Here is a 20,989-nt window from a genome sequence, read left to right on the forward strand (position 1 = left end):
GAGATGATGGGACTTGGTTTTTTAATGCTTTGCTTTTCTCTAGGTTTTTTTATCAGATGATTTTTTAAAAATATATTTTTTAATTGTCTTGGGATCCTTCTGTTAATATTGCAATAAATGATGAGTTGTGAGCCACCATGGGGGCCATGTGGTCAAAAGGTGGGTAGAAATATTTAACATAAATGAATAAATGTGAAATCTCCTCTGTATACTTGCGGGGAGTGGTATCAGGAAGCTGGAACTGTGTGGGCAATGTGAGACTTTCAGGGTTGGTGTCTGAAGACTGTTCCTCCCTGTTTTCTACTACATCCACCAATGATTCAGGAGTGTTCAGATGGACTTCTGGACTGAAGACTCCATGGGGTCATTTGGGGTCAAGAAGGCATTTTATGGAGCATCTTGTTTGATTTGGCCCTCAGTCATTCTTGACCGTGAGCTGACCGTCACCTCTCTGTATGAGTTGTGGCTTCAAACCTGCTGCCTGCTAGTCAGGATGCCTACTATTCAGGATATGGTGACCCAACCAGAAACACAAAGACCAGGGGGGTGGGGCGATAGAATCTATGGGAAGAGAATTCTTACTCTTTCACACTCTAAAACAGCCTCAACTGATCAGAGAAGGCAATAAAAGGATTGTGAGGTGAGGGTGGGGGGGTCCTATCCCTGTAAGAGGGGCTTAATGTGTGGAAATGAACAGCTGTACTTCCCCCCCCCCATGGTGGTAAATAAAACGACCTAGTAAATAATGCTGCATTAAACCTCTGTTAAAAGGGACGACATTTTTCTCCAGGTCAGCTGGCAAGCCTAGAGACTTCTTGTCTTTCCTTAGCTAACCTAACCAGTGGCTACTTCCAAGACTCTTCTGGCCAGCTGAGATGGGAACATATTTTGGCTTGAATATGAGATTCTTGTGCATCTTGAGTCAGATGGGGTTGCTTGAAATTCATGAAAAGGAACATTGATTTTCCACACTATCCCAACTCTTATGATTCCTAGAGCATTATTCTGAGTAGTGGTGTAGTGTTTAGAGAGTCAAAAAAGGATTTGGATTGTCTGTGTTGGAACCCCCGCTCTGCTATGGAAGCTCGTTGGATGACCTTGGTCCAGTCACTCTGTCGGCTCAACCTACCGCATAGGGTGGTTGTTGTAAGAATAAAATGGAGCAAGGGGCAACATTGTTTCATGCTGCTTTGGTCGCTGTTAAGGAGAAACATGGGGTATAAATAGCTATAAACCTTTTTATTAGACCTTGTTTTTAAACTGGCTTCTCCTCTTAACATCTCCTGCCTTTCTGCCATCTACACCTTTGACTATAAAATATAGCTGCCAGTCAGATGTACCCTTCATGCCTCTGAGGAAGTGGGCTCGGAGTCACAAAACCTCGAGCTGAAAAACGATTTCGTGAGTCTTCAAGATATTACTAGACTCCTGGCTTTGCTGCACCAGCATCTTCCACATACTTGGATCTTTGCAAGTAACATCAAACAAAGAAGCCATTTAAGCAAAAGGCCTTTCGGAGGCTTGCAATCCAAATGCAACCCCCTCCGGGCGTGATGGAAAAGGCAGGCTTGCATCTGGGATGCTTTTCCTCCCAGGCGCTTGAAAGGTTAAAACTCTTGTCTCTGCAGCCTTGGAGAAACAGGAGAAGGGGGCGGGGACGTCAATGGGGAAGCCCTCCTCTCTCCTTGGAGGGACTTTTGTTTGGGAAAGGCTGCGGGAGAGGTGAGTTAAGGCGGATCATGGGGGAGGGGGGAGATAAGAAAGCGGAGAGGGGTGGATCCAGGGGAGGATGTGCGCATAAAAGTCGGGTGGAGGGAATAGGTAGCTGAGCAGCAGACCCCAAGCAAAAGGGGGGTTGGAAGGTACACCCCCCCCCCCGCGGTGGGTAGAGAGGCTGGTTTCGCTCAAAGCCTGACGTCTTTCCCAGAAAGTCTTTCCCTTAACCCCTTCGTCCTCGCATCCTCCAACGGAAGGAAAAGTCCTGCAAAAGTGCAAATGCCCCCCATCCATCTAAATTCCCACTGCAATCTCTTCCTTTCTATTCTCCGGCAAAGAGCAATTTATGCAGGCTGGTGTTTCGCAGGCGAATGCGTGTAAAGCTCGGGAGGGCTGCATTCGCTTCTGCGGCTCTCCCCTCCCCTCCTCTCCCGGTGCCAAGAAAAGAAAAGGCACCCACCACCCCCACCCCCAGACAGGGCGCCTTGGCCACACAAGTGTCTGATCCCATTGTATTGTGTCTAAAGCGGATTAAAGAGCCGCGCCGTTTGAATACATTGAAACGGGGATTCCATTCGGCATCGGAAGCGATGGTTAAAGCCGGGTTTACTAAAACTGCAAGGCCAAGCGCATTTGGGAAGGAAGGCCTGGTCTAGACCTGCCGCAGAATGGACCGGGGAAACGGACTGTAGCACTTCGGACTGCAGGTGGGGGAGAGTTATGTTTTTCCTATTCCCGTTGTAAAAAAATTCCCTCCTGATAAAACAAAAAATCGCCGGTCAAGAAAAGGCTGTGACCTAGCCCTTTGTGGGTTAGCTTTTCAGTTTCGCGGAATTATGTATATAAAGGAACTTTGAACCACATCAGTCCTCCCTCACATCCTGAAGTGGTGCAGTCCAGCCTACCTCCGCAACACACTGCCGCTCCTCCTGTGGCTGGCTTTAGACCAAGTTTAAACCCTTTTGAAATCGGCAAGACAAAAGCAGGAGAGAGAGAGGGGTACTGTGAAATCCTCCAGATTTCTTAGAGTTGAACACCCTTTGACTTCAACAAGCAAGCAAAATTTAAGGCTTGTGTGCAGAACCAGCTTGTGGAACTCATTGCAACATGGAATTAGTACCTGTGACTTAAAAAAAAAGGACTGGGTAAATTAAAAATAGGTGAGGTATATCATTTCCTCTCACCTGGAAAAATATAACAACTATGCAAACACCCTATAAAAATGCTGGCATACTCCAGTCTGCTCTTAGGGACCTATTAGCCATCATGGGTGGTCCTCTCCCCAGAGCTTGGTTATTCTCTGCAGTTTTCTTTTAGCACATATGCACAGGGAATAGGGGTAGGTTTGCCAGCTGGCCTGGAGGAGAATGCCCTGTCCCTTGAGACATTTAATTTATTTTATTTATTACATTTCTAGACCGCCCTGCCCTCCCCGTTAGACGGGCTCAGGGCGGTGTGACAACATACAATTAATAACATACAGTTTAAAAACAATTAAAACATTATAAATAAACATTAAAACACTATTCCATATACAATAAAAATTTCTCAATTGGTGGATATAAATATTAAAATACAGCATTTTAGGCGCAGGGCTTGGCTGTTACATCAAGCCCTGTGTCACACTTACGAGCTCCTGCATGGGTGGTGGATGGTCTTCAGTGGTATGGCCGGCGAGAGGCCATGTGTACAAATGGAGAGCTGAAGCTTTTCATGGCATGGAGGTAAATTACACCACCTGGTAAATAACATCCCCATTAAACTTCTTTTAAACGGACAGGACATTTTCCTCCAGGCCACCTTAGTGATTATAGTGATTATTATATCAGTTTATCTCTTCGAAGCCTTGTGTTTGTGATTGCATGCATTTACAGATGTCACATGGTACCTTTCATAATAGTGAGTGGAAGTACCATTATTCAGTGTGACATCATCAGACCCCCCCCCCCCTCCCTATGCCATCACCATACACCCTCCGCATGAATCTCAGAGTGTGGGATGGTGGGAACCTGGAAAATCTCTACTAGGTGATGTACTGAACACATGGCACTAATCTACTTTCTGCCTATTCCTGGCATGCATATAAGTATGTATGTCAGTTTCAGCCTCAATTCTTCCAGTCTGTAATATAGGTATCATAATAGTGGTCTGTCTTTCAGGCCTGTTGTAAGAATTGCTGCAATAATGTACAGGAAGAGCTTTGAACATTGTAAAAACGCTTAAGCATGATAAGGAGTTCTGTTTTCATTGACCCATCATCCCCTTCCCATTTAGACCACACTAAGGCTGATGATGGTGGGTCGCCATAGGTTGGAGGCGACTTGGTGGCACATAACACACACACGAGGCTGATTATGTTTAGGGCTGCCAATTGTCCTGGAAAAATGTCCTGTCCCTTTTATGGAGATTTCCCAGTTGATGTTATTTCCTTCCATCCCTCCTGCCCATTTCCACATATTAAGCTTCTATTTTATTTATTTATTTATGTCATTTATAGTCTGCCTTTCTCACTCAAGGCGGATTACGCAATGTGAGAACAGTACAGTCAGTATCAAGGACAATTTCATAAACAATGCTGTAGGGTAAATAAATGCAAGTTTACAAAAACATAACATTAGCAGATACATTTTTCTCTTGGCCAGCGGGCAACACGATTTAAATGCAATCAATCTCTCTCTCCCCTCCATTTCATCCTCATAACATCCTTGTGAGTTATGTTAGACTGAGAGAATGTTGTTTCCCAAGTAATGCTATTGACCTCCAACCCATGAATATCTTCAGCTGTCCATTTTCACACATTAAGCCTCTATGGGATGAGACGTCTTTTTCTTCAGGCCTCCTGGAAACCTTAATCAAACCACATTTTTTAAAAATATAACTGTGTCATCAGTGTTGTTATGAGAAGAGTCTAAAAAGCCATTCTTGCTCCTGGCACTGAATTTATTAAAGAATTTGACTTCAGTAGTTAAAGAGTGGTTAAATGGGAATTTGTTTTCTCCTAGACCAAAAAAAGAAGTTATTGTAATACAAGAGATTGAATACATTTGCTATAAACTAGATGCCTTTTGTTAAATTTTGAAATGATACTTGCATCCTGCTCTACATTGTAGCTTTCAGAAATTAATGTCTAATGCTTAAACCTTCAATAAACATAAAATAAAAAATAAATAGCCAGAGGCCAAAGGAATGCAAATTCTTCTCAGGCTCTTTTCCAAAGGCCTGGAGCTTTAAGCATGGAGGCGTTGCTAGGAGACAGGAGCAAAATGGATTTCCACAGCTGGGCCTGCTGCCACAAGAGGAGGTGCCATTCTGCATAGGAATAGCCTCTTCCTGCATTCTGCCCCCCCTAACATTTTAGGAAGGGAGCTGAGATCCCCCAAAGCGTCATTTTGACTCATAGCTGAGGGAGGATCTTAACCAGGGACTACATGGTGCAGGGCTGAGACTTTTAGCTGTTGATAAATTCACAGATATGGGTGTTTATTTTCTACTTTGCCTCACCTTTGGGATGTGAATTTTGGAAGTGCTCTGTCCAAATTGTGTCTCTCCGTGATATTTTAACTATCCCATTGTGTGTCTCTTCAGCCTAGGAAGAAATTCCCCTTGTAAATCAAAATGGTCTCCCGAGGATGGCCTTAGACCTCCAGTGGCCTCTGACAGCAAGTCTTCCTCATAAGCTTTGGGGAAGGGTCATCTGCTTCAGGGAATGTAAGAGGCAGAAGTTGGGCCTTTTCTTCCTTTGTGTTTTTAGGAAGACCGGGACTTGGAGAATAAAGATTTTCTGCCTCAAACTGATCTGTCAGAGAGGGATCTTCACTTGCTCTTGTTCTGGATTTTTTAAAGGAGAGAGGCACAAGAGAAAGCTATGGAGCAAACCTCTGCAGGCCCAGAACTTGAAAAAGGAGCCGGAAAAACAAACAGCACAATTGAGCCAGAAGAGATGGTGGAACGGTCTAGATGGAAAGCACTACATGAATGTAAAGAGGAGCCATACAAGGGTCTGCGCCAGCACTGGGAAGCTCAGTGGCAGGAATTCTTGACGGGTCTGGATTCTCCTCATGCAGGGTGGGAGAAGGATCCTAACCCTTGGGAGGATACCAAGGCCTTCCTGACCTCCTTCGAGCAAGTGGCCCAAGCCTGCCAGTGGCCCAGGGAAGAGTGGGCGGCACGGCTCCTGCCGGCGCTAAGTGGAGAAGCCGAACAGGCCTTCCACAGCCTGGAAGCCAGAGACAGGGAAGATTATGGGAAAGTGAAGGAGGCCATCTTGTGTGGGGAAGCTAACCGCATGGAAACCCTGCGCCAGCACTTCAGGCAGTTCCGCTCCCGGGAAGTTGAAGACCCGAGACGGATTTACAGCCAGCTGCGGGATCTTTGCCGCCAGTGGTTGAGGCCGGAGAGGCACTCGAAGGAGCAGATCCTGGAGCTGCTGATCCTGGAGCAGTTCCTGGCCATCCTGCCACCGGAGCTGCAGGGCTGGATCAGGGCAGGTGGCCCTGAGAATTGCACCCAAGCTGCAGCCCTGGTGGAGGATTTCCTGTTGAGCCAGCAAGGGAGGCCCAAGACAAAGAAATGGCCGGTAAGGAATCAGCATTTAATCTCCAGTTAAAAATAGGTAGAAATGATAGCATGTAAGAAAGGCTGAAACCTTCCTGAATGGCTTGGCTACACCCTTGAAGTCCATTTCAAATAAAAGTAGTTTTAGACGCTCCTTATAGATGATCAGGTTCACACTTTAGGGAGTCTCCAGTTGGAGGAAATACCACACTTTCTGCTGCTGCAGCTGCGAGGAATATCCATCCCTGGTAAAGTTGTTACCACGATGAGTTAATATAACTTTCACTTAGATAGAGTCATTATTGTTTTTAGACATCATAATTTTCTTTAGTACTCTGCGTCCTCCCAAAGTATGCCCGGAGTGACTTTTCCAAGGATAAGCAGGAGGTGCTGGGAAAGAGAGGACTGCAGGCAAACTCCCTGTGCCTTCTATGCACTCATGATTGGATACTGGCCAGCAGACGGTCCACATTTTCCTGCATTCCTCTTTCTTCCAGCAGTCCATTCCACCTGAATGGTCATCCCAAGGGTCGCAGGACCCATAGAGAGGAGTAGTCTTGTGGGCTGGCCCGCTGCAGTAATGAGGAGGAAGGGGCTAAATCTCCTTTTCCTTTCTCTTCTTTCAGCACAGCATGGATGAATTGGTCATCAGGTTTCCCCCTTCCTTCTCCTCACTGCAGTGGCCCCCTGACCCACAATGCTATTCCTCTGCAAAGATTCCACAAGGGTTGGAATCTGCAGCAACAGAGAGAATGCTAGGGAAATGGGGGTTCCGCCTCCATGAGACTGGATGCAGACGGGTAGCACACATGCAGTAGCTGAGATCCATTGTTGTTGTTAATGACTTTTCATTTGACCAGTTCCTCTCCTTCTGTTGCAGACCCCCAGTTCACCTCTCATGCTGTTCCCAAGAGTCTCATCTCCCACAAGAGTAGCATTTTGAGCTCCAAAATGCTGACAGAAATCCCTTCTATTGGTGGAAATGACCACCAAGCCCTCTTCCCTAGCCTTGGCCGTCTGTTCTGATGGGAATCATTTCCTCTTTCAGGGGCCATTGCAGGAGGTGTGCCTGGGTTCCCTGGATGCAGAGATGAAGCCCCCAGACCCTGTGCAGAGACAGATCTACAAAGACACCGAGCAGAGCAGCAGCGGGGTGATCAGTTCTCCAGGTCAGTACTTAGTTAACTGTTTTGTAGCTTTCACTTGTGTGAGATAGTTCAGATGATCAGTTGTGGCTGCAAGTTCCCTCCTTTGAACTTCCTCCCCATGTCTTGACTGATGGGCAGTTTCCCAATTTTGGAATTCCCTGTCTGCATGCAACTATAAATGGGAGAGGAAACCTGTCCTCTCTTATATCTGGTCGCCTTAAAGATATGGACCAATTTTCCTTCTAAAGTCTCTCTTCTGTTCTTCATAGGCCATAGACCTGAATGTTCTGGTTTGCCCCCTTCATTGATACCCCCGGAAGGACAGGAGACAGCTAAAGGTGAACGGGCCAAGGTACGTGATGATCTGCAGAGCCAATTTATACTTGGCGTGGCCGTGGCTCTGGATGAGGCAAAAAACCCGCCCTGACTCTTCATGTCCCTGCAGAGGATCCATGGAGCAGGGATCACGGGGCAGTCAGGCGGGTAGTTGTGAACTTCCTGCATTGTGCAGGGGTTTGAACTAGATGACCCTAGAGGTCCCTTCCAACCCTATGATTCTATGACCCTGAGTGTCTGGTAGCTGTCCCCTCTCCCTATTTCACTTTTAAAGAAGATGTTTGGAGGTCTGTGGTTTTAGACACTTGCACATGGGAGTTGCAAGCTCTGTGTGGGGATCAAATACTGAGGGTCAGCATTGTGTAGTGGATAGGATGTTAAATTAAGAACCTGGGAGGACCCAGGTTCAAATCCCCACTTCTACCCTGGAGGCTCACTGGGTAACTTTGGGCCAGTCAGCTTCTCTCAACCTAACATACCTTACAAGGTTGTTGTGAGAAAATGTAGGTTCTAAGCATTTTTGAGTCCCAGTTGAGGAGAAAAGTGGGGTATAAATAAATAAAAGTTAAAAATGCATGGATCTAATGTCTGGTGCTCGTGTCTGTAAATATACATGAATGCTAAGGTACTTAGCTGAGCAGTGGGGTAGGATCTGACCCAGTGTAACGTGCAGCCTGCCATCTTGATAGCACAGTTGTGTTTTTCTATGTAGTGGGGTGGATCCTACCCCTATTCTACCACTCCATGGAACAAATTTTATTTATTCATTCATTCATTCATTCACCACCTTTCTCTTTGACTCCAATATGAAGCCATCCTCCAATGTAAGAAGCTTCCTCCAAATTAAGTGGCTCCTTAGGCTGGAGGAAGACTCCTGAGATGATGGATCCCCCACGGTATCCTAAATTAAAACAATGGGCTGGATCCACTCTAACTTGCCAGTTTCCACAATGTTTTTTTATAAATGTGCACAAGTCAGTCCCTGTTGTCATCTGTGGAAGGCCAGGCATCTAGTAAGAATATAGTTATGAAGAGGAGAGAGGTATGCAGGGAGAAGCAGTTGAAATAGCATCTGAGTGCCGCGGGTTCAAATCTCCTCTCTGCCATGGAAGTTTTCTGGGTGACCTTGGGCCAGTCACTCGATCTCAGCCTCATCTGCTTCACAGAGATGTTGTTGTGAGAATAAAATGTGCAAGGAAGAATTATATACTGTTGAGATCTCCTTGAAAGAAAAGCAAGGTAAAAGAAGTTGCTAAATGGGTAATGTGGAGGCTCCCTATTCCCCCACCTGGTAAACTCACTTTATGAAAGCTTCGTATCTGGACACTGTGAGTAAAAATCATCTCTAACAGCTGGGCAAGTGGCTGTATTTATTGTATATAGGTTTATCATAATTTTTCTTTGTATTCTTTAAATTGGGATGATTACAGGATGCTAGAAGGGTGGGTTCCCATGAATGGACTGGATTGTAACTTGAAAGGAACTGGAATTTGGACATAAAAGCTATGATCTGAGGTCTGAGCCTTAAAGCTGCATGTTGTGCTACACAATCTGACGGGTTTGGGTGGCATTTTCCTTTTTCCCAGGCACACATGAAACTCAAGGAGACAGGCGTATCTTTGCACGTGGTTGAGGAGGCTTTGACACAGCCAAGCCAAAGGACCATCTTTTGGCATGTCCTGCAGGAGGATGGTGGGAATGCAAATACCTTGGGTAAGCATCTCTGTGTCTGGTTGCCAGTTATAGGATCTGAAAGAAAACATCCCTCCCTCCCTCCCTCCCTCCCTCCCTCCCTCTGGCCCCTTTCAGATTTTAAAATATCTGTAATATGAAACAGTACTCATTTAAGAATCTAACAGAGGAAGCAGAGACTCACTTTCAAATTCCAAACATAGATCATATGAAGAATTTAGTTAGTTGATGTATTGCCTACCTTTCAACTAAAAAAGGCCCCACAGCAGTTTGCAACACAATAAAATACAATAAAGGTCAATAAAACGCCAGTAAAATACAGTTTAAAATACAGTAAAAATCAATAAAAGTCAGTTTCCCAATAGCGCCACGTACCTACCACACCATTTTGTACCCTGCTGTACCATTTCATATCAATCTAATTCAAATCCCTTTGGAAAAGCCAGGTCTTTAAACTCATCCAGAAAACCTTTAGGGGGAAAGTTTGAAGAGGAATTCCTCTCCTCCTCTTCCTTCCAGATTTCTTTGCCCTATAAGGGGAGGGGAATCTGCATGTGTGTGTGAGGGGGCAGGCCCCACTTGTCTTCCTGTTGTACACTAAAGGGATATCAAACAGGCTTTTTAGTTCACTTTTCTGATTCAAGTCCTAGAAAAGCTGGTCTCAGGATACAGAGGCCATAAAAGAGGCATGGTGTTGCCGTTTCTTTAAACTCTTGTCTTCTGATGAACAAATGGATGTTTCTCTAGCCTTTTGGTCCCATCATAAAAAGCTGGATTCCGTGGGTGCTACATGGACAACATGACTAGGGGTTACCTTGGCTATGGAGTCTGGGAAGGCTGGTCCTAACTCAAAAGGAGGAAGGGGGATCCCTTCTCACTGAGGAAGATGGTTTAAGTCTTTCGTGGTGTGGTTCATCTGTGATGGAGAAAGGGGAGAGGTAGAGGAGGCTTGCCTCTACTTTGCCATCCTCCGACAAGATGAGCACCCATCCTGACAGATGCTCAGGTATCTTTGTAGCTAAACATTAGTCAATCTCTTTTCCTTTTCATATTAGCTGTTAACCTTAGTATGCTATATCATTCTATATATTGTGTACTCTGTTTTGTATATTCTAATGTAATCCAATAAAGACCTTTCTATAGTTAAGAACACTCTTGAAAGCTTATACCCTGGAAATCTAGTTGGTCGTAAAGGTGCTATTGGATCTGAACCTTGCTCTGTTAAAAAATAACCACTAAAAGCCAGCAATAACAAATGTAAACAGCACATGCATATATATGCTGGCCTCTTTTAGAGCATCCATGCAGCTGCTCTTTATCCAAAGAAGCCAAAAGCCTCTTCTTTAAAACTTCAGTCTTTGATTGCCTCCAGAACTGCAGAAAGGGTTTGGCTGTTCTTATGTCTTCTAGAAGACTGTTTCATAGCATCAGAATGGATGCGGTTGTTCGTACTCACCTAGAAGGCATTGCTGTGCTGAGTGGAAGGGCCTCATCGGGGTGTACCCAGAATGTTAGTTATCAAGACAAGAATAAAAAGGATGATTGTAGCGGAAATGTTGAAGAGGAGAGGCAGATTACAGTGGAAAGGGGAAAGAACCGGAAGTAGACTGAAAGGGTTCAGAGGTCACCTGGAAACATACAAATCCTTCTTTTCTGCCTCTGCAGGTGATGGGAGTAGAAGACAGCTCAAGGTGGGGAATTCTTCCTGTGAAAGAAATGAGCCAGAAGTAACTCCTGGGTTGGACCCGGAAATGACCCAAGGAAATTTGCTGATGCCGGCTGAGATACTCAAGGAAACATGTGAGTCCATCATCGGAGCTGCAGAAGGAAGCCTTAGAGCTACTTGGGGATACATGGTGGCAGCTTAGATGGGGAAGCCTTTATTCTTCTGGCACAGTAGAAGGTTTAAATAAAGTTTTGTTATTAAACACCATAGGAAGAACAGGTATGAATATCCACTGGGTGTATTGGGCAGGGTAGGTGGGTTTTTCAGCAAATATCAGGCCTTGATAAAGATACGAGAATCTCTGTAGGAGAGAGATTATACAAAGGCCAAGAGAAGGACTCACATATTGATACCATACCCTGTATTATAAAAAGTTATGTATTGCTTGTTTTCATATGTAAAAATCTATTGGTTTATTTGGCATGTGTAATTCTACTTTTGGTACAGATGTTACTGTTAGAAGCTGGGGCCTACAAGGAATAGCCTGGGGGAGGGAAGGGATTTGAAAATTGCACTTCGCTTAAAAATCTCCTCTTTGATGATTCTCTGAATTCTGATGGAGCGGGCTGACTTTCCCCTCCCTTTTAATTAACACGCAACTCTTCTCAACATTCAGTATTTACTGCATCCTATTATTCCTCGTCAGGCCATTTGGGGATGGTGGGGGCAGAGTGAAATGTCTTTTTTTCATTTAATTTTTAAAAAGTCATATTTTCCTGCTTAGCAAGGAAGCCCCACAAGTATGTAGAGAGCCTGATCTTGTTTATGGTGGCCTGAGTTGTCTGGTTTCATCATCCACATGGGTAAAGGTCAGATGACTGTTAGACACAGCAATAAGCTTGGGGGCCCACAAGGACTTGCTAAGGGCTAACAATTTGACAGTCCCTCCTCCCCCATCTCTTCTTTCAAGCAAGGTGCTTAATTCTCACCCCTCCCCATTTCCTCTTTAAATCAGCTCCAAGGTCCAGCTCTTTAAATCAGCTCCAAGGTCCAGCAATGGCAGTGGAATATGTCCAGGCTTAGGCTGGAGGAAGTTCTTCCATCTTCCTTCCAATTTAAGAGGCTTTTCTTGCAGTGGAGGACTCCCATAAGTTAGAGAAATACTTCTTAGGATGGAAGAAGGCCTCATACTTTGCTCAGTGGGAGTCATTAAATACATTCCACCATTCTAATCTGTGGGGTTGCCAACCTTTGGGTGGCAACTGGCAGGATTCAGAGAACGGAGACCCATGGGAATGGCTTTGAGCGATGCTGCAATTTCATATCTAGATGAAAAACTGGAAGTAATATCACTACATTGCATGACACTCTTAAGAATCCCCCCAATCTCTATGGTAAACCATAGAGATCGAGAGGATTCCCAGAGTGTTTTGTGACAGGGTGGTATCACTTCCAGCTTTTTGGCCAGAAATGAAGTCACGATGTCATGTGTCACCGTCCCTCCCTCATTTTTTTCTCCCACTGCCCATTGAACATTGTTGGAGGGGACAGGAGCGCTGGTGGGGGTTCTCCCTCTGGAAGTGGACAGTTGGCAATCCTGTTAGTTCCTCTAGAGTTTGACACTCACATTAGCTGCAGTCCTGAAAAAGAGTTAAACCCTTCTAAACCCAACAGCTCCAATGGACTTAAAAAGATGTAACTAGGGTTGACAAAAGGCTTGGGGGAAAATGTCTTACCTTTTAACTAAAGGCTTAATGTGCGGAAATGGGCAGTTGAAGGTTTTCATGTCATAGAGGTAACTAACAGCCTATTAAGTATCTATTCACTTTTTTCCAGGCCAGTTGGGAATCCTTAGGTGTAATTTTGCTTAGAATTGCCCTGTAAACTTACTGAAAATATTTCCCACTGGACTTAGTGGGACTGACTTACAAGTAATCACATTTGAGATAAACAAAATTTACCCCGTTCTTCTTGCCATTGCTTTTCCCCTAAGCTCCTTGGGAAGAGCACTTTGTGAGGCCGCTGAAGACACTAGAGCTCTGGAATTCTTTCAGAGTTTGAGTCTATTTTGAATCCCTTTCACCAGGAAAACCATGTTGTGAGGAGCGACTGACACAACGGAACACAGCAGGACTGTTCTCTATCGGTGCCTCCCTAGGACTAGTTGGATTAAATGTATAGGTACCTAATCTCCAGAATTTATATAAGGCACACCTTTCCAGGAACAGAATCGGGGTTACCTTTCTGCAATGTGTTCGTAGAGACAGGTGAAGAATGAGGCGTTTAGCAAGCACATGCTGTATGGCAGAAGGGGAGGCCAGCAGCAAGACACTTTAAAAGAGAGAGAGACCTCCAGAGCACTGGACAAAATTCCTTTCTCTGTCTCTTCAGGTGAGGAGAAGAGAAGTCACATCAAGATGGAAGAATCGCAAGAGGGAGAAATGGGCCCAAAGGAAATGCATGAGATGTTGGCAGAAGTAACCCAATGGAACATTCCAGGGACGCCTGAAATTCCAAAGCAAAGCCATGTAGCCAATTGGCAGCAAAAGAAGCCAGCAGAAGAAGAGAATGAATATGGCCAGCACTCAGAGGTTATTAGCAAAACCAGCCTGGTCCCTGCAGAGGGACAGAAGCCCTTGTTCTCCAAGTATGGGAGAAAATATCGCTACAAATCAGGACTTGTTATGGTACATACTGGTGAGAACCCCTTTGAATGTCCCACATTGGGGGAAAACATCCCACAACACCAGAGAATCCATACTGGCGAGAGACAATTTGAAATCTCAGAGTACGGTTTGATCGGACATACAGCAGAGAGACCTTATCAGTGTTACGAATGTGGGAAAAGCTTCAACTGTAGAACATCACTGGACAGTCACCAAGGTGTCCATACTGAAGGGAGACCCTATGAGTGTTCACAGTGTGGAAAACGCTTCAGACACCGGCAGACTTTGTTAAAGCATCAGAAAATTCACACCGGAGAGAAACTGCACAAATGTCCTGAATGTGGGAAAGTCTTCACTTCTAAAGGGGAATTAATGAGGCATCAGAGAATCCACACAGGAGAGAAACCGTACAAATGTCTGCAGTGTGGGAAATCTTTCAGACAGAGGGTCCACCTGATAAGTCACCACAGAACCCATACTGGAGAGAAGCCATTCATGTGCCTCAAGTGTGGGAAAAACTTGCATCGGAGAAATAAGTTGATCATCCATCTGGAATCCCATAGAACACAGGAACATTATGAGTGTCCCGAGTGTGGGAAAAGCTTCAGTCAGAAAGCTACACTGATGAATCATCGGAGCACCCATGTGGGACACTGACACTTCAGATTCCTTTGGTGGTGAGTACTTTCCCTGGAACTCCAGTTTGAAAAGCAAGATGGTAACAGATCCATGCCCTAACATGACCTATGGACTCTTGCCACAGATTCTGCTCTCTCTACATTTATTTATTTAAATTGTATCTGCCTCTGTGGTTCTCCCTCAAATTGCTGCTTAATGCAATTTAAAGCCATAATAATAGTATCAATGAAAACCACCTGCAGCCCAAATTTTAAAAATTCCTCTTACCATCTTCACTGAAGAAGGTAGCGCTGATTCTTGAAAGCTTACGCCCTGAAGATCTTGTTGGCCCCTAAGATGTTGCGGGGCTCAGAACCTGCTGCATCTTCAAATACTATCCTGAATAGTTCTGCTTTATAAATTCTCCTGAAAACCAGGAGAGTAAATTCTTTCTCTTGACCTTTCCAGAAATGTGGAAAACACTTGAGACCATCAGGATTTGAAACCTGAGAGCCTGTTGTAGAGGTTCTAAACAGTGCTACCAGATCAGCAAGGAGATTTTATTGTCATGTCCAGAGTTGCCACACAGGAGAGAGTGATTGTTTATGGATTTTGGTCCCTATCGTGAAGGGCTTTAAATTGAAGGATCCGCATCTTAAATTCAACCCAGACATCTAGCTAACACGAAGACCTTAAAAATAGACATCTTATGATAAAACCATGCCTGCTGCGTTTTGGATAGATTGGAGTTTCTGGTCTGTCTTCAAGGGCAGCCCCATGTACAGCATGTTACAGTAGTCTAATCTCTTTATCCTATTTGTTAGCAACTGGGCAGCCATGTACCATTGCAGGAGGCATAGAGGATTTCACTGCATTCTACTCTACTTCAAAAGCAAATGTCACCTTGTCAGTACCAGAGTGTCGGCAGCATGTCAACTGGGAAATGGTGCCTATTTGACTTTAGTGGGTCTGACGGCCTTCTGAACTGTAATTATCCAGGGCACCAAAGTGGAACCTTTCGTGTACAGAAGTCATGTACTTTATCCCATTTATCCACCATTTCTCTTATGTTTGTTGTCTCCTGTGTTTCATTTTTAGAAGGAACCTGTGGTCCTGAACTTTTTAAAGCACGATGTGTATTGATGGGACTAGTCAAATAACAATACTGCCAATTGATGGGAAACACCTAATGAGCGCTAGGGAGGCAGGTTTCCTTCCCTTGCTTGTATGATCCCTGGAAGTGCCTGGTGGGTCACCTTTAGGGAAAAGATGGGGGAATAGATGGATTCTTGGTCCATTTAATTTGGGCTTTTCTTGGGATAACATGATGTTGGGCATGACTGATAAGTCAAAATGGGACCGTTCTGATCTCCAGAGCTTTGTGTCAGCCATCCCTCAACTAACACAAGCAGAATCAATTATACAACCCCTCAATTTGCATAATTGGTAACAATTGTAAAGTTGACCTTTACTTTGCACCAAATGCAAATATTGTTGCTATATAGTGCAGAACGCTCCTCTCTTTCTGTCTCTGCAGGTGGCAGGAAGGGGATTAAGCTCAAGGTAGAGAATTCTCAGTGAAGAGGAATGAGCCAAAGGAAATGCACAGGACCATACCGGATTTAACCCAAAGGAACATGTTGGTGACTGCTGAGATTCAGCAGCAGAGATGCAAGCCTGAAAAGCAGCAGAGGACAAGGCCAGAGCAAGGAGGGACAGAATCCCACGAGTTTGCAGAAATGGATACAGCTTCTTGTAGTGAAACCACTGTGCCTCCAAGACCTCAACAGCCCTTGGTCTCCAGAGTGAGAAAACACCAGTCTAGATCAGGAGTTGATTGGGTGCATGTGAGAGAGAACCTCCAAGCGTGCCCTATGGCGAGGGAAGAACCCAATCTGATACTGGATCTCAGTAAAGATACTGCATGTTGTGCAGGAGAAATATTATGAAATTTTCATAAAACAGATAGTTTGAGTGGACATCTGAGTACACATACAAGAAGGAAGTCTTAAAATGCTTTGAACATGAAGAACAGAGATCGGTCCAGCATCTGTGAGTTGGTACTGGAGAGGAACCCTGTATTGCGCTTGATCTTTTTGAGGTGTCATTCAGAATGCCATATGGAAGAGGGCCCTTTGCCTGCACGGACAGGAAAGAAGGTTACCTTGAAAGGAGAAACTGATTGGAAGAACATTAGAGGATTCTTATAGGGGAGAAACCCTCTGAATGGACCTGTGGTGGGCATGTCCTTCAGCAAGTATAATCATTTGAAGAGACATCAGAAAATTCATATAGTTCACAGAAGTTTGGAGTGCCCCAAATGTGAAATAGTATTTTCCTCTTGGAGAAATTTGAGGATTCATATAGGGGAGAAACCTTATGGATACCCTGAGTGTGGGGAAATCTTTACTCACTTGGTTAGCCACCAGAGAATCCAGGGAGTGTATTGACAAGACAATGTTTTCAGCTTGTTCGATAGAAAACCACCAACAGCAGAAAACCATCTTAGAGGCCAGAACATCCAAAGGGCCAAAAAACGTTGTCAGTGCCCCTGAATGTGTAATTCTTATACGTCTGATCACACAACAGAGAATCTTACAGACTGTACTGTTGTTTTGAATTTCTTTCACCTTGCTGATGGTTGGCTGTTTTCCTGCTCTTTGTGTGTGCTCAAAATAAATTAATATATTATTTTCCCCTTTGGATTTTTTAAAACTTTTACTTCTGAACCACTTTGGACATCTTTTTAAATATGGGAAAAATTTAAATATAAATATTTAAGAGATTTTGTCTGCAGTCCATCAAAGTAAATGCATGCGGTATCATGGTTGGACTAGGACCGGGGGGACCCAAGTTCAAATTCCCGCTTGCCATGACACTGGGTGACTTTGAGCCTATCAAGGCATCTTAGCCTAGCCTATCTCACAGGTTTGTGCGACTAGAATGAAGAAAAGAAAGCCTTGGGTGCCTCCCTGAACTCCTTAGAGGGTGGGATAAAAATGTAAAAAAAAAAAAAAAGTAATCGTCAGCAATGTCTTGCTGGAGCAGACCAATGTCTATTTAATTCATTGTTGTGTTTTTCACAGCTTTTAAGCAGATGCTTCAGAACAAAGGCATGACGGTGATGTCTGTTGGTCTTCACTCGGCATCTGGTATTTGGAGGTAGGCTGCCTCTGAAGCTGGAGGCTCTATTTTATCTGCAACAGTGTGGGGGGAGGATGAGCTGAAAATCACAAGCACGGCTAATGACCAATGTGTAAAATCGCAGTATTATTTTATAAAACACATCACATGTACACCCAGGTGTATATACACTAAATGCACACTTCTGTTAATGCATGTGCATCATTTCCACTTTCTTGTTCTGCTTCTCGTTGTCTTTCATGACTAAGAAATGTTCATAGCTTTATCTGCCTCTAAAAGCACCCTGAGCCAATTACCATCCCTATAAGTTGTAGCAAATTTTTAAAAAATGCAAAAAACTTTATTAGGTCTTTCCTGAACTAACCACCAATAAATTTAATCCACAAGGGGAAAAAAATCCCAGTCCCCATCTACTTTCTCCAAATTTTTATCGCCCCTCCCTTACTTCGTTGTTTTTTAAATTCAAAAGCTTCATACCTCCTTAGCAGTTCTTTGTAAGGAAAGGACTCCAACCACCTTGATAGCTTTGATTACCCTTTTTGACAACTTTTCCCCGTTATTAAGGAGAAAGCAAGTAGGATTGCCAGCCCAGTGTTGGCAACCAGCAGGAGGGCTGGGGGCAGGGCATGCAATTAAAAAAAAAAAGTGGTGCTCCTGACACCACTTCCAGCATGAACCTGGATATTACGGTCATCACACACTGACACAATGACAAAAATTCTGGGTTTATGCTGGCTTCAGAGGGTCCCAAATCTCTGCCTGAAGCCGGATTGAAACGGATTCAAGAATTTGCTGGATGTGAGTTCAGATTGGCAAGTCTGAGCAAGTTCCTTTTTCACAGGATTCCAGTGCAACTGTGTGGTCGCTGAATCTATTTCCAGTGATGCTGTAGATGCTCTGAACTGGTTTTTGGAATTGGTAATGGGCTGGATATGGGTCAACAAGCTGAAACTTGACCTTGGCAAGGCAGAGAAGTGCCTGCATTGGCTCGGAGTGCTTTTGCCCAGTTTTGGCTGGTTTATCAGCTATGCGCATTTCTGGCTCAGTCAGATCTAGCCACAGTGATCCATGCCTTATTTACATCTCAACTGGACTACTGCAATGTGATCTCCTTGGGGCTGCCCTTGAAGATGGTTCCGGAAGCTGCAGCTAGTGTAGAATGCTGCTGCTAGACTGCTGGTCAGGGCCAACTATTGGGAACATGTGACCCCAATGTTAAGCAATTATACTGGCTACCAATCCATTCCTGAGCACAATTCAAGGTTTTGGTCTTTAAAGCCCTACATTAATATCTGAAGGACTGTCTTCTCCCATATGTTCCTGCCCAGGCATTCATTAAGATCACAGGGAGAAGGCCTGTTGACTGTCCCATCAGCTACAGAACAGCAAGATTTGAGTCCAGTGGCACTCAAGGGAGCTCTGACGCTTGAAAGCTCTTACCCTGAAAATCTTGTTGATCTCTGAGGTGCCTCTGGACTCAGATCCTGCTGTTCTACTGCAGACCAACGTGGCTACCTACCTAAAACCACCCATTAAAGAAGCTCATTTGGTGGGTACATGAGAAGGTCTTTTCAGTGGCAAGTTGCAACCCCATGTTTGTTGAACGTCTACCCCAGGGAGGCGTACCTGGCCCTCTTGCTTTCGTTCTTTAGGAGGCCGTCAAAGATGGTTCTATTTAAGATGGCCCGTGGCTGATTTAGTTTTTCTATTTATTGGCAGTCCTAAATTATAGTTGTAAATTGTGGTCTTTTATATATTTTTATGGTGGTTGTTTTATTAATATTGTTAAGCCGCCTTGAGTGCTGTAAGGTAGAAAGGCAGCTAATAATTTTTTTAAAGAAATAAAACAGTTGGTGAGGTCCCTGCCCCAGAGAGCTTACAACTGGCTTCTTTTCCACAAGAGGCAGGGAGGAATGACCTTGCGACCTCTGTCATAAGAACAAAACCAAAAGTCTTTCTGGCACCTGCTTCGTGATGCAGAACACAGTTCCCGCGGTGGTTCTTCTTACCTTTGAAGGGTTAAACTCCAGTCTTTGTAGCAGTTGATAAATCTGAGCAGGGGGTGGGGATGCCAGTGAGGAAGCGGCTTTTCTCTTCTTCCTGTGGCAGGACTTTTGTTCCTGAATGGCTGCCGGAGAGGTGAGTTTTCTTAACAAAAGAACATGCTGTCATGGCAACACTGCCCTCACCAATCCACAGGTGTTCCAGGCAAGAGATAAGCAGAGGCGGTTTGCCATTGCTTTCCTCTGCATAGCAGCTCCAGTCTTCTTTCTTTGGTGTTCTCCCGTCCATGTACTGACCGTGGCCATCTCTGCTTATCTCCCAAGCTCTGACACCTGTGGACTAAGCTGGGTTATTCAGCCTGAATTGATGGGGATTCTGGAAATAAAGAGAAGGAAAGGCAAAGGGTGGTGTGGGGCAGGAAGCTGGAAAGAGTGTTCCAGAGGGGATAGCCACATTAAATCTGCCACAGCCAAAATAACAAAGAGTCTGGTGGCACCTTAAAGACTATTGAATTGATCATAGCAGAAACTTTATGTAAGAGGCATGTTTAATTTGGGAGCTTTCACTCTGTCACAGGGTGTTTTCTTCCAACAGTGTCTGCTGTCCAGTGGGATATAGTGTCAGAGTAGGATCTGGGAGACCCAGGTTCAAAAACCAGCTCTGCCATAGTAGCTCACCAAGTGACCTTGGTTCAGTCACACATCCTTGTAGTTTAACCTACCTCACATGGTTGTTGTGAGGATAAAATAGAGGAGAGAACAATGTGAGGTGATTTGGGCTCCCATTGAGGGGGAAGGCAGGGTATAAATGAAATAAATAAAACTTGTGCTGAGACCATCACTACAGTTATAGTGGGGTAAAAAAATCTAACAGATGCTCTTAAAATAAGTATTTGGGGTTTTAAAAAAATAACTCAGAGAAGGTCTGTAAAACTTCCTACTTCCTAAGAATCTGGAGAAACGTCCGTGGACTTCACCTCCTTTGCTGGCATGGCTTCTATGTCTTTGACATCTGAATGGCAGGCAAATATTCAACAGGTAGAGAATTTCCCAGTATGGGAGCTTGATGGAAACTTCATCTGGTAAATACTTGCCTGGTTTAAGAGTATTAGTTGGTTAAGCCATGTTAAGAGGAAAGTAATATAATTTAAAAGGGGAAGGTTTTATTTGAACAAAGAGCTCTCTCTTTTATTGCTTGGTGATAGGGTTGCCAGGTCCCCTCTCCCTCAGGACAGGAGGTGGGAAGCCTGGCCCTCACATTATTAGATGATTTCCAGGAATTGATGTCATCATGCAGGGCCTTGTGCTGCCCTTAGGAGTGCCCTCGCACTCTGCGGTGGGCCAATTTAGGCTCCTAGTGGTCCCAGTTCAGCTTCTTTGGGACTCAAATTGGCCCACTGCGGAGTGGAGGGATGGGATGGGGTAGTGGAGGGTGGGAGCGGGGGA

General features: G+C 44.6%; 1 protein-coding gene across 1 annotated transcript in view; it reads left to right on the forward strand.

The window, feature by feature from the left end:
* The first annotated feature begins 2,285 nt into the window (after positions 1-2,285).
* LOC129327125 (uncharacterized) overlaps positions 2,286-20,989 on the forward strand; it is a 33,249-nt gene continuing 14,545 nt past the window's right edge. The window contains exons 1-7 of the mRNA XM_054975580.1: positions 2,286-2,423; positions 5,302-6,292; positions 7,319-7,439; positions 7,688-7,770; positions 9,341-9,467; positions 11,112-11,246; positions 17,483-17,558. Of these exons, the coding sequence (XP_054831555.1) occupies positions 5,582-6,292; positions 7,319-7,439; positions 7,688-7,770; positions 9,341-9,467; positions 11,112-11,246; positions 17,483-17,558 (1,253 nt within the window). The 5' untranslated portion in view covers positions 2,286-2,423; positions 5,302-5,581. The remainder of the gene's footprint in view (positions 2,424-5,301; positions 6,293-7,318; positions 7,440-7,687; positions 7,771-9,340; positions 9,468-11,111; positions 11,247-17,482; positions 17,559-20,989) is intronic.

The sequence above is a fragment of the Eublepharis macularius genome, chromosome 4 (assembly GCF_028583425.1).
Source record: "Eublepharis macularius isolate TG4126 chromosome 4, MPM_Emac_v1.0, whole genome shotgun sequence".
In the NCBI taxonomy this organism is placed as follows: Eukaryota; Metazoa; Chordata; class Lepidosauria; order Squamata; family Eublepharidae; genus Eublepharis; species Eublepharis macularius.